This window comes from Seriola dumerili, unplaced genomic scaffold (genome assembly GCF_002260705.1).
Source record: "Seriola dumerili isolate Sdu_G_001 unplaced genomic scaffold, Sdu_1.0 BDQW01000216.1, whole genome shotgun sequence".
Taxonomy (NCBI): domain Eukaryota; kingdom Metazoa; phylum Chordata; class Actinopteri; order Carangiformes; family Carangidae; genus Seriola; species Seriola dumerili.
In genome coordinates this window covers 3,083,448-3,098,207 of record NW_019174471.1, presented here as the reverse complement: position 1 = coordinate 3,098,207, position 14,760 = coordinate 3,083,448, and the positions used below count along the sequence as shown (strand labels likewise).

Genomic DNA, 14,760 nt, shown 5'->3' with positions numbered 1-14,760 from the left:
TTCACGTTTATGCACTGAAATGAACAGCGTCATTACAAATTCTGTTTTTAGTTCACCTGAAGGTGCCGTTTTCAGTCTCAGTTTAGGGAGAATGGAGGAAAAAAACAGGGGAACAGAACGATGAACAGAACAGACGTTAAAGAAAGAATATTGTTATCTGGCTGACACATAATTTTCTTGAAGACATGGTCAGTCAGTGGATTAGGAGTTGAACTTCAACTGCCCTGAAAGCCTCAGCATTAGACTGTCTAGACTGTCAGGCCTGGAGGAAATGCCTTTCCACTGCACTATTATGAAGACCAAGTAAGTAAGCGTTGCATTTTTATTTAAAGGTGCATGTGAGGTCAATTCTACTTCTAAGAATGTGGAGTAAAACACGGACAACACAAAAGAAATGTAGCAATTACTGACGTAATACTCTTATCATTTCTGCTGTCATCTGTATAATTAAAACAAAAATTAAAATCCACAGCGGGGGCTGCTGTGAAACACTAAAGCTCGCTTGTCCCCCTTTTTGAAATGAAACCTCCCCCAGGCTGATTGCATTAAAAGCTACAGTGTCCTCTCCTCTCGGATGTAGTGTCTGGTAAGAGGAGAAGAGAGGAGAAGGGCTAGTAATTGGGGCTGTACAGTAATAACGTGTTTAGTGTGGGCAGCACTTTCCTCAGTGTTAACATGCTGGGCCATTAATTGGCTAATGGAGTATATATGGTACATTGTGGGGGTGGTCTCTCAGGAGAAAGCGGGGGAAGGAGAGGGAGTTGGAAGTGGAGCAGCAGTTGCAGGTTGCCCAAGAAGAACGCAGTTGGCAGGTGTGAAAGTTAGGAGCTAATGAGAATATTATAGCGCAGAAAAATGGCTACCAAATTCCAACCCAGTTCCTTATAAAATACGTTTATATTCCACTATGAATATTAATGTTTTTCTTCATGTCGTCAGTATGATTTCTGTGCAGTAATAAGGAGAACGGGCATACAGGGCAAAGGGGTTTGACAAGAGACAGTGTTTTGCATTCCAGATGTTTTTAGGTCTAGGCTTATTTAAGCAGTCAGTTAATGTTTTTAATGTCTTGGTTTTGGATAAAAAAAAAAGGCAATGCATCCTATCTCATGCCTTAAGTCAGGGTTGACTTTTGTAGTAAGTGAATTACATTCATCATAAATGTTTCCTTATGTTGATGAAACAAGTGTCTACAGCCAGACTACATCTCTGCGAGACTGTACTTAGTCACAGCTTTGTTTAGAGCTCGGCCTGTATTCTAATGTCACAGCGCTAATATGTTTAGTAGGTATAATGATCACATCGGTCATCATCTAAATTTAGTGTTTTAGCATAATAACATTTGCTAATTAGCGCTACACTTGAGGTTAATGGGAATGTCACTATGCTTTTTTTTTTTTTTTTTGGTCAAAAACCAAAGTGTTGGACAAATTAAAAGTTTGACCTGATGGTGCTAATTGAAAAAGATGATAATTACAATTCACCCTGAGGGGAACCCGGATGTCTGGACTGAATTTCACAGCAATCTAACAGCTGTTGAGACGTTTCACATCGTTCCACCAGACGAAAAGTAAAAAGCACACCAAAGTTATTCGGACTCGTCCTCTGAAAACCATGATTGGCACATTTTGTTGCAGTCCTATTATTGGACTATGAGCTATTTTACAGGATAAATTCAATTTCTGAAATTTCCAACACACACCTGCTCGCGGCACCAGATAAATAGTCAGGGGGATTCGCTTCGGAAAGTGAACGCTGGCATTTTTTTCTAATGCAAAGTAGATCCGTATACTGTACATGTAATTTTTATTACATGTTTTATTCTTCACACATCAGTAGAAGTCATCTGGCAGAAAATACGCCACAGAGACCCACAGCCACCTGGGCCAAGGACGGAAACTTAACACTGTATCATTATCGGGCTTTTCTTTCTGACAGCAAGAACATGTTGAAATTGGCCTCTCACGGCAGACTGACAGGTTCGGATTGTGGATATGTTTTCTGTACAAACACACACAGACGGATCTTTTGTTTGACAAAAAGAGCCACGACCTTTCTCCCAGATGTCATGGCTTGAAACAAAAACTTATTTTGAAAGTTGGTGAGTTCATAAGAGCAAGTGACAACACGGGATGGCTCTAATGACAACAGCGTTTTTTGTTTTACGGCATTTTTGCCTGTTGATATCCTTTTATTGAAATGCACCTATTAGCTTTATCCATGTCAGACTCCTGAGGCCAGGAGGAGAAGTCTCTCTCTTTTAGCTTCATGTCGCCAGTCTAGCCAAGGCCATTATCTCATCCCAAATGTCAATATCGCCGTTTTTATGAATCTGATTAGTCCATAAAACGCCAGAGGGGCTTGAGATCCCAGTGGACTTCCGTGAACCTGTGGTAACATCATTGTCTGGTCCTTCCTGGCAGAGATCTGACATCACTTTAGCCAGATGGCAGGTGAAAAGGCTTCTGGGAATTAGTGTTTTCCGCCCTGTAAGGCCTGTGTTTTATTTCCTGACAGCACAAACTAAAGTGAGATTACACCGGGTATCAACAACCGTGCTCCGAGTTGATCATTTCCGTGCCGTACCTGGTCCGCGACGATGCAAGAAGACACCAGACCGGCTTAGAGGCTTTACAGATGACTGCACATCATGCAACATTGCATCAGGCCTTCATCAAAATCTCATTCCACAGATAATGCTGAGAAAATGGGATTTTTGGCGGCTAAAAATAAACAAGGCAGTCTATGGGTAGGATGTGGGAATTGGGTTAATCCGGCACTGAAAAATGGTGATTGTTTGAAATGTGATTACTGTTATTAAAATACACAGACATGGGAGAGAAAGTTAGGCTAGGGGGGATTTTCGCTCAGTTCTAAACCTGTCAATCATCTGTGAGGAGCAGCAGTGGGGGGGGTCAGAGGTCAGTTATGACCTGAGGTAATAGGGAAGTCTAGCGCCAGTGGGAGGTAGCGTGCTTGTATCCATGTGTGTGAGATGTGTGTTACCCTACAGCGGGAATACAACATCTGGAACCAGTGAGCAGTCTGGTGGCTGCTGCCAGGGTCACCGCAGTGGGAGGTCAAACCCCCCCCCACCCTCCTCCACCTCCGCCTGTCCTCACCCCTTCTCCTCTCCACTCCCCAACGTCCACCTCCCTGCTCCTACAATGCCAGCTCTCCTCGCTCCCGTGCAACACCATGACTGAGTCTTGTTAGCTGCGGACAGATGGGCATTCACATGGAACCATTCTCTGAGACAGGAAAGGTCCTGTGAAAGGCTCTGTTGTGTGGAAGTGGTCCCGGGGAGAGGAACGAGCACGGAGGGAGAGGGAGGGGTGGGGAAGGAGGAAGAGGAGGTCTGACTGTTTCCCTCCCAGCTCCTCTCGTGAGAGGATAAGATCAGTCCACTCATCTCCACCCACATATTTCAATACTACTGCTTGGCTTCTCCTTCTACAGGGGAAGGTATTTTTCTCTATCCTCATTACCTGTCACTTAGGAGAAGAAAGCCACTTTAGAAGTTTTAGGAGGAGTGGCCTCTCTCAAGTCCGGACTGATCAATATCTAGGATTAAACTTAAAACTTGATATGCTGCTGGAGGCCTCTCGAATCTTGGATGGAATATTCTGCGTGGTCTTACCCTTGTCTGTTTCTGCCGTGTTGCCTCCTTGCATTTCTTAAGCACTTGCACCAAATACCTCACATACCATTAAATATCTCTGGCTCTCCTACTAGGTACATTTATTCTTCACAAATAAATGTGTGTAATTTTTAATTAATCAAAATTGCCTCGGTTCCCAGGGCTAATTTTATGAAAACGTTTTCGTTTGATCAGCAGAGCCAGAACAAATATCAAAAAATAAAGAAACTCACTGTCTGGAAAATATAGAAAGAATCTTTTATGTATTGATTAATATTGGATAATATTTGCGCTGAAATGAAGAGCAGCTAGTAACATTTTACAGACAATATTAAAAAATACTTGAAACTTCTTAAAAATTCATCAGGCTGATCTTCTGAACGTCACAAAATTTTGACTCATCGAATGTATTTTTGTCTGAATTAGAGGAAGGGTATCCTCGTCACAGTTTCTAGGTTTGTAAAATCCTTACTTTTTCCCACTGAGGAACGTATATTGAATTATAACATTTCTGTGCAACATTTTTACCAGATGATTCAGAAAATAAACAAACAGTCATTTTTCTCTTCACTGTTTTTTCACAGAATTCAGGCCAAGACGCGGGAACTCCGGGAGAGGCAGGCCAAGGAGAGGGAGTATGCCGAGATCCAAGATGTTGTCAGCCGCACCTTCAGCTCAGATGAAGAGCACACCTACGCTGGCATCGGATCATTAGACTCGTCGGTAGATAGCAGCAGCATGGACCCTTACAACCACCACTACCACCTCCCTCAAAGTCCCCAGAGCCCTCACCTCCCTTTGAGCCTTCCGGACAACGGTCCACCCCTGGAAGCTCTGTACGCCCAGGTCAACAAGCCTCGCAATGGACGGCCTGCAGCTCCAGACAGGTAGGGAGCAACCGAAACAAAAAAGAATCCATACACAGGTGCTGCAAGGTTACTGCTACGATTCTGGTTCGCTCAAAACGACCCCAACTAGCTTTGTCGCTGGCGCTCGTGCGACAATCTAGTTCATTTACACCTCATCTATAATGTAGAACCAGTTGTTTGACATTATTTGTTCACTTCTACGTGTCATGGGTGACACATCATGCTGCACAGAAAAGCAATGAATTTTACACAGTGTTATCACCGGCTTCTCCCGCAGGGCGAGCAGGCAGAATCCACAGACAAGGTAAAACAACACCAGCAGCCTATCAGTAATTCTCCATGTGTTAGAATTTAATATCAGGCAGTGTCTTTTTTTTTTTTTTTCATTATCCTTGGATCCACAAGTAATCCTCCCCGGCCCCTCGCACACCTTTCTCAGAGAGTCACGCTGTATCTGAGTTGAGTTTTTGGTCGCTGGGGGGGTGGGGGGGTTTGCATCGCTCATAACCTGCATGTCAACACGAATTTCTGATGTGATGACAACGCCATGCAGAGCATGAGAAGTCATCTTGTATGTTTTTATTTCTTTATCCACCTTTTCAGCCTCAGCAAACATGGAATGGAAACAAGGATCATGGTTTCTTGTGCTGTGAGTGAAAGTGACTTAGCTCATTACATGCATTGCCGACAAGCAGTGTTAGATCCCCAAAGATAGACACGTACAGCCCGACGACTCAGTTTGCACTCAACAGAACTTATGAATTTTGCATGAACAACAAAGTCCAACCACATCTAAATCAATATAACTGTCTCGACTTGTCATCAGCACACCAAGGACCTTGCACTGTACACTTGCTAGTGAAAATCTTTAAACAACAAATTTAAATTGTAGAAAATGGTGAAAAAGTGAAAAAAGTAAAATTATGATACCTACAATATCTTGGCCGCATCAGAAGTATTATTTACTTTAACCCTAACAATTCAGCTTTCTTAAATCTTGATGTGTTGATGACCCGCTGCACATCTCGGTTTCAAAAATACAAGTTGTTGTTGTTTGCATATATTTTACTGCTCCGTTCTGAATGAGTAGTCCTCTGCTGTGCGGGAAGTGCTATGAGGACTTGAGTCAGGAGACTAGTATTACAAATGGATCGGATAATACCTACCTGCTGTGATTGACAGCTGTCACTCAGTGGGGGGGGGGGGCTTGTGACCTTTCACTGCTAGGCTCACGTGGTGGTGGAGTGTGTGAATTACTTTACTGTGTTGCGATCAAGAGAGAGCGCCTCCATGAGAGAGTGTGTATGTTTCTAAAAGGATTCGCAGAGGTAGAATCTCCATCCTGTTACCCTCCCATGGCAGCCAGAGTAGATATGACAAGGTTATCTGGCCTCTCCCATAGCCGGCTAAATCCATGTGCCAATACATCTGGGGCTCAGCGAAGGCCACTGATCCATATGTCCAAAGTGAAGGTTACCTCCACGTGTTTCCTCAGGATAGCCCTGCTGCGTCATAACAGCTGCCTACTGTAAACTATCCCACTTCCAACACAAGGAGTTGATGATAAGCCTGGCAGCTGGTTGAAAAAAAGGAAGGTAATGTAGGGCTTGATTGGTATTCAGTCAGCATGTGCATTTGGATCACAAGACTCTTAAGATGTTGGTCAGTGATAGACATGGAGCTATTGATTCTCGCTGGGAATATCAATAAGCTCTGTGCAGGGATACAGTAGTGATACCGTAGCCTAAGAGTGAATATTAATAGCAATCTGCTAAAGGCAAAGTTCCTCCTGCATGAAGGGTCTGATTTTAAACAGATGCTTTGTTGCTTTGATATAACTTTTTTAAAATACATTTTCAGTGGTTGCTTAGGTTTATTCAGATTTGGCCAAATTTCCTCTGACCATCTGAAAGCTGTTCCATATTTCTGTTGTTTTTATGTCACAAATTAGCATAATATCTTCTTGGAATGGAATACAGACACATTATACTATTTATGAGGCCGTCTCTGAAATTCATTGGTATCAAAAAAAAAACAAACATAAAAAGAACCTGTCTTATCTTTTCTTTCCCTTTCTCTTGTTTTAGCAGTTTCTTGGAAATAGTGAGTTCTCACCTTCATGGGGGTTATTTCAGCATAGAAAGCTCAGTGTTGAATGTTAATCATACGTACAAGCTTATGTTTGGTTTGGGGTCTGAGCCGTCAGTATTGATAGCGCAGTGTGCAGTTTTACTTTCAGGGACAGGATTAGCTGTCGCAAGGGTTGTTATTTGATTTGAAATATGCACTGCATGTTCAACACTGCTTTTTTGTTTTGCACCTCTCGCTGCTTTGCATATCTTGTGTATGCCAGCCCGGCTGTATGCCTGTAATATTTGTCTTGCTGCCTTTGAGATATAATAATATGCACTGGTTCTTATTTAGCTCAGAGGCTTTCTATTTACGATTTGCAAAAAGGAGCTTGAAAGACATTCAGATTCAAGACTCCCGTCACTTTCATATCATAACAAATATAAACAGTAATTTGCATTTCTAAATTAAACTTAATAGAACTTTCTTGGTATAAAGTGCCAGCATAACAGAATTTTCAATCATTTCTGACTGTTCCATGTACCAAGACGGAAAAATTGGTCTCAGAACTTTTGTTTTGCCACATACAGATCCTGTATGGCTTACAGTTTTTCATTTTTTATCCTGCTGCCGCTACTTAACCCAGAGCTGCAGAGATAACATGAACCTCCTGTTTGAAGGTTCAGGAAAAGGAAATAGATGGGGATTGCCCAGGGAAGGCTGCTGATTCCTGGCTGTCAGTAAGTCTTCAGTATGAAAGAGAAGAATGAGCAGCATTTAACTCTGACCTGGATACTGCTACCGCCTTCTGAGGTTGACCCCAGAGAAACGCGCTGTGATCAAAGGGGGCAGATTAAGGATCCCACCTCACAGGGATATTTGAGTTATTTTCTGGTGCAGTTTTGTCCCATGGTCATACATCTGATAGCAAGCCATTACCTTGTAACACACGCTGAATGAACTTAAACAACATACAGAAACACATACTTTTATTTCCAGTGTGCAGTGATGCAGTTTTCAACCGATAAAATTGTTTCAAAAGAAGTTTGAGATTCTTGCATTTCATGCCATGCAGGGAAGTTTTGTTTTTATCTTGTATATTTTACAAAAACACAGTATAGAAACAGAATAAACCAGCGCTCTGTCGTCGGCTAGCTTCCACAGTCTCCTACAGCATAGTAAATAATGTTTTATGGGAATATAACCATAGTGGAAGCCATCTGCTGATTATCATATGACTTCTAGAAGCATAGCACAACTGCAAAAATCTTATCTTGTAAAAATTGGTTCCAGGGACCAAGTAAACGGCAGTAAATTGAGTTGAAATTAGCTGACAGCCTTCCTTTATTTTTTTCGGCCCTTGCTGGGAAAAACACCCCCGAATGCTGAACAGAGGCAGCAAGTGTGTTGGAGGATGACTACATCTGAGCTAATCAGTGTCTTTCATCTAAAAAGCCACCTAGTCAAACATTAGCATAGCTGGAAAGACATCAAACAGTGCGAGCGCACCCAGGAGTCTGGGTTCCCATCAGTTTGTTTACTGTACATCCTCGGTGCTGTCATTAAAACACAACATTTTAGTCAAATAGAAGAAGGTTCTTTAGATCCAGTCAACTAATTAGAGACACTTAGGGGCCCTTCGGTTGATGTAGGGAGGTATTCCTTTTTAGAGGACGTGGGGTCCAAATGCCTGCAATTGCCAGTAACTGTACATTGTAGTTTTTGCATCTTGGACTCTAATTATGTCTCATGTGTTTATGCACATGTGTGTTCATTTTATGCCATAATAAAGGCATTCACCCATGACTGGCCAAGGGTTTCAAAGCTGCACCCTTGTTTATCCACTACAGTTCATATGAAGAAGCTGCAGATGGATAAATAGCCTGGGAATACGCCTCTCTCGCTAATAGACCTTTGATAATGGAGCCCTAATGGGAAGGTCACTGTGACTGTAAAACTGGAATGAGTCAGACCTGAGCTCATAAACCCTTGGAGATACGAGGACCCCCGGTCGCTCTGGGCAGACGGAGATCCTGTCCATTCTGCCGTATCAGGTTTTACTGTTCCTCTACGAGATCACGGTACAACAAGAACTCATTTGACAATTTATTACCAACCTCCACGTTATTAGAGCTGGCAGCACCGGTGGTGTTTTGACAGTGCTGTCAGACTCAGTAAAACTGAAGGGCACCAATAGAAATCTAGGATTTGCTCATGTTCGGTTTTGTTAAAATCTTATATAAAGCAAACGTAAATATCATTTTCCCCCCTAAAACCTGGAGCATGAATTCTACTCTGTCTGTTACAAAGTTTACATGAAAGTGGGCTAGTAGTAAACACCTCAACTCAGTGTTTTCTTTTTCAGTTGTTTTTTTTTGTTGTTTTTTTTTCGCCTTATTAAAAAAGGTAGACCTAGCAAAATGGAATGACCTCATTTCTTGACAGGCAGCTGACAAGTCAACCCCTCCATCTGCCCAGGAACCATGGGGTTTGGGTGACTGGCGTTGGATGCTGCGTTTCAGAACGACAATCTGACAGGTGCCAGGCTCGATGGGATTTGTGGGAAGCAAGCGTGAAACAAAGCATCACCTTTTGAAACCGCAGTTTGATTGACTGCTGCTCCCATTACCCAGTCGAGTTTCTAAAGCTCCGCAGAGCATGGGCATGAGAAAGAGTCGGAGAGACACAGAGAGGAAGAGGTGGAGGGGGGAGGCAAGGGAGGAAAGGAGGAAAAAGATATGGAGCTCACGGAGCTCGGCGGTGCAAAGCCCTTGAAGTCCTCTGCAACTCGGCAGCCCCAGAAAGCCTGGCAGGCAGAGAGCAGGGAGAGAAAAAGAACCCAAAGATCCTCACCTAAAGAAACACTCACTGGGCTGTTTTCCCCCCTTGCTCTCTCCACACTGAAATTCAGTCAAAACCTCCACTTTGCATGGTCTTGAAATTGGATTATGAGGTAGCTAATGCATTTTTCCAGTGCTGATAAAAGGTCAGGCTTTTCATCTCGGGTGAAAGTTTGTGAGGATTCCTCCCCTCGCTCTCGCCACTTCACCACCCGCGGTTGACATGTGAGGTGGGAAATGTTAATATGTAATGAGCCACAGGCTGATGGAGCTTTTATCCTCACCTTCGTTTGGATAATCATCGTTAAGATTTTTGTTTTCTTCGTTGTCTCTTATCATCCTCATCATGTTTTTTGGCTGAAGAAACATAGCTGCACTTTTCCTATGGGGATACACAATCATTTGGTTTTATTCTGCACTGTACTGTCTGAATGGACCACTGGATGACTCCATTAAAGTAATGCAGAAGGAGAGTCAGTTACGATGAGCAACAATGTTCCACCTTCATCAGATCATCACTGAGCCAATCTGAAATAATCACATTTTTTTATTGTTTGCTATCTCTTATTTGGCGCCTGTAATTAACTCTACAATCAACAATCAGTCTCTCTGATTTTTATTGTCTATATTTTCATTTGGATGCAATCAAAGTGAGATTAGCAGCACTTTCTGACTGCAACATCTGTAAATTTGATTAAATCCTTCCTCTCAATAATTCACTGGTAAACAAATGAATCTTTTATGACCTCTGCATTTGCGTAAAGACTTTAATAACAGCTCGCACGTCTCTAATGACGTTTTCTCCCAGTTCCCATGGGAGTAAAACTGATATGTCTAGCATCAAGGACCAGTTTGCTTTAATGTGACACATACATTACTGGTAACGAATTCCATTTTACTTGATCATCAGTATCCCAGTTATTCCAGGGTGTTTTGTCTGGGGTATCCAGCTCCTTCACCTCTTGTAGGATACCAAGCTGAAGAAGACTTCGGGAACGATGCTGACTGCATCACATTTTACTCCCAGAGCCATGGCAGCATGTTTTGGCGCTGCCTTTTGTTTGTCTCTGACATCCACCAGCGTTTTCCATTACTCCCTGTGAGCGTCCCTGTGTGGGTGTGAAATTAGTGTCACAGTGGATGTCTGGAGTAGTGCCTTCTCCCGCTCTAATTGAGAATAAAAAAGGGACACTGAGGTAATGGGGAGAGTTCATCTGGAATGTTAGCTCCTGTTGAGAGAGCTGGCGGTGTAATGAATGAGCCCGCGTGAATCCTCGGGTCAGCTGTCGTCACCGCCGTCTGCAGGACATCCGCTGCGCCCGGTAAACCTGTGTAGGTGCTGTTTCAGTCCCCACACAGCTTTGGAAAAGCCCAGTGTAAACCCCTGGAGGTAGGTTACAAAATGAGGGAGCGAGTCCGATACACACACACACACACACACACACCACACACACACATTTGTGCACTGACTTTTGCCCTTTACTCTCAGCCTGTTCTGTGCTGAGGCGATAGTGCAGGAGGCCTAATGCACCAAATGCACATCAGCCTTATCGCAGGGACTCTACACAGATAGCAATGTGTATCTCCCAGGCAAAGCAAGTGAATTATTTTCCTAGTCTGTGTTCATTTTTTTTTTTTTTATCCTCCTGCTTCGGAGAGGGCCCTGTGGGACAGATGTGATGAGATGGAGCACAAGAAGGCAATTTATCCTCCGTTTGTACCATTACGTTCATTTAAGAAAGCAAACAGCCTGAAAGCAGATCGCAAAAGAGAGAGAGAGGGAGGGAGAGAGAGAGGGAGAAATATAGACCCATCGCGCCTTCAACTACATCAAGTGGATCAAGCTGATTAAGGTTGCACGTACAGTACATATTTTATCAACGTCCTTCAATTTGGAAGCCTGGAAGACATGCATACAGTACCTAATGAATTTTTACAAGAAGATGAAAGGAAAGGAGGGGAGCGTGCCATTTAGGGCAGCTGTACCCCAGCAGACGAAATGGGACATGGAAATGGGGGGGGGGTTGAATATGGCTGAGGGCCGCCAATGCCTAGTTTGTTGATCAGTACCAGAGGGCATCTCATTCCTGGCAATCAGCAGCTGCAAATAGACAGATAATCCCCCCCCCCCCCCCCAACTCTCCTGAATGCTGCCGATGCCTGAAGCTTTCGCCGGGCATGGCATCTTTTCTTTTCCTCTACAATTTATAATGAATTTGATGATTTGTTTTGAAAATGTCACAGCGACTAATTGGGAGAAAGCACACAGAGAGCATGCTGTTAGAAAATGTGGGATGTACTTTCTCCGAATTCAGTCGCTGAGAAACCCATTTTGATGGAATAACACACACCGTGGTGTGCCTGTTACGTGAATATGGGGTTCCTCTGTGAGAAACTTCACATGATAGATAACCCAATTTCATAAACTAATCACGGGTCCTCTCCACTAACGTAGCATCGCTGCTTTCATCCCCAGCTACCCCCGCCGCTCTCACACAGGCACTCCAGAAATAGATCAGGTGAGGAATGTGATTGAGAGGCAGGTGGCTGCGGCGCGTGAGTTTGCACTATGAACCGTGTCGGTAAGCAGATGACTCTCACGCCTCCTCATCCCCCTCACCTTGCTTTCATCTCTCTCTCTTCAGTCGCAGTAAATGTAAACACACACAAACACACGCGAGAGCGGCCTCAGCGTGTCAGGCTGGGATGCTAACTGCTTCATTTTTCCCTCTGTGCGCTGATGTCTGGCAGCCAGTGAAGTGAGGCCAGGGAAGTTATTGTTTACTGTAAAGTGAAAGCTGCTGGAGCCATCGGGGAGTCTTTAGGGCTTCCCTTCTCGCTGTAAGTATAACTTGTGGAAGACAGCAGAGCACAGACGGGGCAAAAGAAGAACTGAAATGCGACTACAAAGCAGAGCCCAACAGAATAAGGCGCAGTAGTTCTGGCTGATCAAAAAGAATATTAAACAGCTTTGAATAAAGTGAATACAAGAAGAAAGGATTAGACCAATCATTTTGTTGTCGTATCAAGTCAATATTAGCCTTCATCCAAAATTAAAAAATAACCAGTTAGTGTTGTCGAGATGATGAAAGTTAGCCCATGGCTAGAAACGTAGGTTCACACCTCCAATGAGTTGTTATATTCATCTCTATAGATCAGTCCAGATTTTAGAAAGAAGAACTATATATTCTCATACCGCTTGGAAACTTGCACAGTAACACTGTGAGATACTGTATATATTTCATCACTTTTTCCGAGAAATATGTTCAGGCCATCGCAAAGAACCTGAAAATATAGTCATTAAAATCTCCATTGAAATACAGATTAAAATCTTGTATTTTAAAGGGATCTTAAAGTGATAGTTTGGGTTATTTAACGTGGGTTTGTGTGAGGTACTTACATTTATAGTCAGTGTATTACCTGCAGTGGCTTTGGATCGGTGCGCTCTCAGTTTAGAGAAGTAGACAGAAGTACCGGCACAGAAGCTGAGTGATGTGCAGCTGTCGATGAGGTCATCCAGAGAAAATGTGTTTTAGCCACTTTACAAAAGTGCCCGCAGACAGAAAAAATATCACTTAAAGCGTATGCTATATTTTGAATATTTTCACCACCTTATCATGTCATCAAACAGCCCTTTCCTTTGGAACTACATTTTCTCAACTGTTGAACTAACATATTTAGTTCAACATCTTTTCTCTTACAAATCACCAGAACCTCACCATATCGCCACCATATCAACTGTTCCAAACATAAATGTCCCCAAGTCTCTGCTCCCTGAAGTAGATTTCATCCTCACACTTCATTTCTTTTTCCTGCATCCTGAGCAGCATGCCGACTGAGGGCCAACCAGGGACCACCAAACATCAAGCCATTTGCCTGCCCTCATATCTCTCACTAGCTTCCACTTCTCTGCATGTTTTCTGGGCAAAATTCCAGTTTTACAAATTCATGTTGTTTGAGATTTTGTTAATTGTCCTTTTAAAAGCAACAGCACAAAATATCTGCTATTTGCAGCTTTAGCATTAAATCAGTGGTTCAGGTATTGGTACAATAAGTACAATAAAACAAAAAAAAAAATTTCTCGCTACCCTCAACTGTCATTTGCTTAATGCAGTAATCACAGAACCCCACTCATATTTGCTATTAAAAATGCAAAGCATTATGAATGGACGAGCCCACTAAACACTTTAGACAGTAGAGATTTGAGCTCAAAAGTTTAGCGCTGACCAGTGGCTCCTGCATCAATTACCAAACTGTGTCACGAACACTTCTCAAAGTGGTTGCTGGAGTACAACTGCATCAAGAAGTTAGTCCGTTCTAATCGAAAGCCAGCCAGTGCGTACGGGGCACATAATTAAATTTACCTTGCCCACATCTGAGCCAGCGAGCCTGTGCACTCAACACAAAACAGCATTAGTTCCCTCTATTTTAAGAGCAGTATCCATATTCCTTTGTCGGACTGCGCCATTGTCGTTCCAATCCCTGTGCCTTGAACAAGCTCCCAGCGGCAAATCGGATCTCAGCGAGAGCCTTTGTAATTACAGGGAGCTGAATGGGTGAATACATCCCAAATCCACGAGACCAGCCAGTGACACATTCCATCTGTCTTAAGCCTCATTCCAATATTTGAGATTGACTCATGAGGAGGTACTGAAATAGTGAAAACCACCACCATTTTTTTCTGCTGTTCATGTGAAAAGTCTTTTGAAAGTTTTGGACAAAATTTGTCATTTGCTTTGGAAAAATGTAGGCCTTTCACAACACGTCTGGAAAAGTAATTTGTTTCTTATATAATGGAGGTCCATTCTAATTTAACAAGTTGATAACAATGCAGTGTGGATGAATAGCTGTTGTAGTGACCTATTTGGAAGCTACAGTATATTGTAGCATAAAAGGGAAGTTCATAAAAGGCCAATGCAGAGACGAAGCAGGAGACATATCATCCTTTAAAATAAAACCAATGTTTATGCTTTTAAATTTCATAGTAGAAATTATTTATTTGCTTTTCATGTTCATGTTATATTATTTGACAGCCACAAGCTTTTCTAACTTGACGGTTTGATCTCCATACGTGTCAGTCGGATGTATCACCTGAGGTCATACAGCTCGTTTCATGACTTTTCACTCCACGCAGGTGGAATAGAATTAAAGCAGAATATACCAGGGAAAGCCTTGGGGCTTCTCTGTAGGTTTCTGTTCAGCATAGGCTGTAGTTGTTGCCTGCGAGAGCCACCAGCTAATGCCATCAGCATGTCAGTAAAAATGCTCTTAGCCCCTTGCAACATAGTAATGGCAGCACATGGCCTTGTTGGTGCGCGGTAATGGGCCCATGATGTCATCA

At 42.9% G+C, this 14,760-nt stretch overlaps 1 protein-coding gene across 1 annotated transcript in view; it reads left to right on the top strand.

Moving 5' to 3' along the window:
- The window catches only part of LOC111228205 (partitioning defective 3 homolog), a 368,887-nt gene that overhangs the window by 290,087 nt on the left and 64,040 nt on the right, over positions 1-14,760 (top strand). Inside the window, exon 22 of the mRNA XM_022754021.1 lies at positions 4,225-4,527. Coding sequence (XP_022609742.1) covers positions 4,225-4,527 — 303 coding nt within the window. The remainder of the gene's footprint in view (positions 1-4,224; positions 4,528-14,760) is intronic.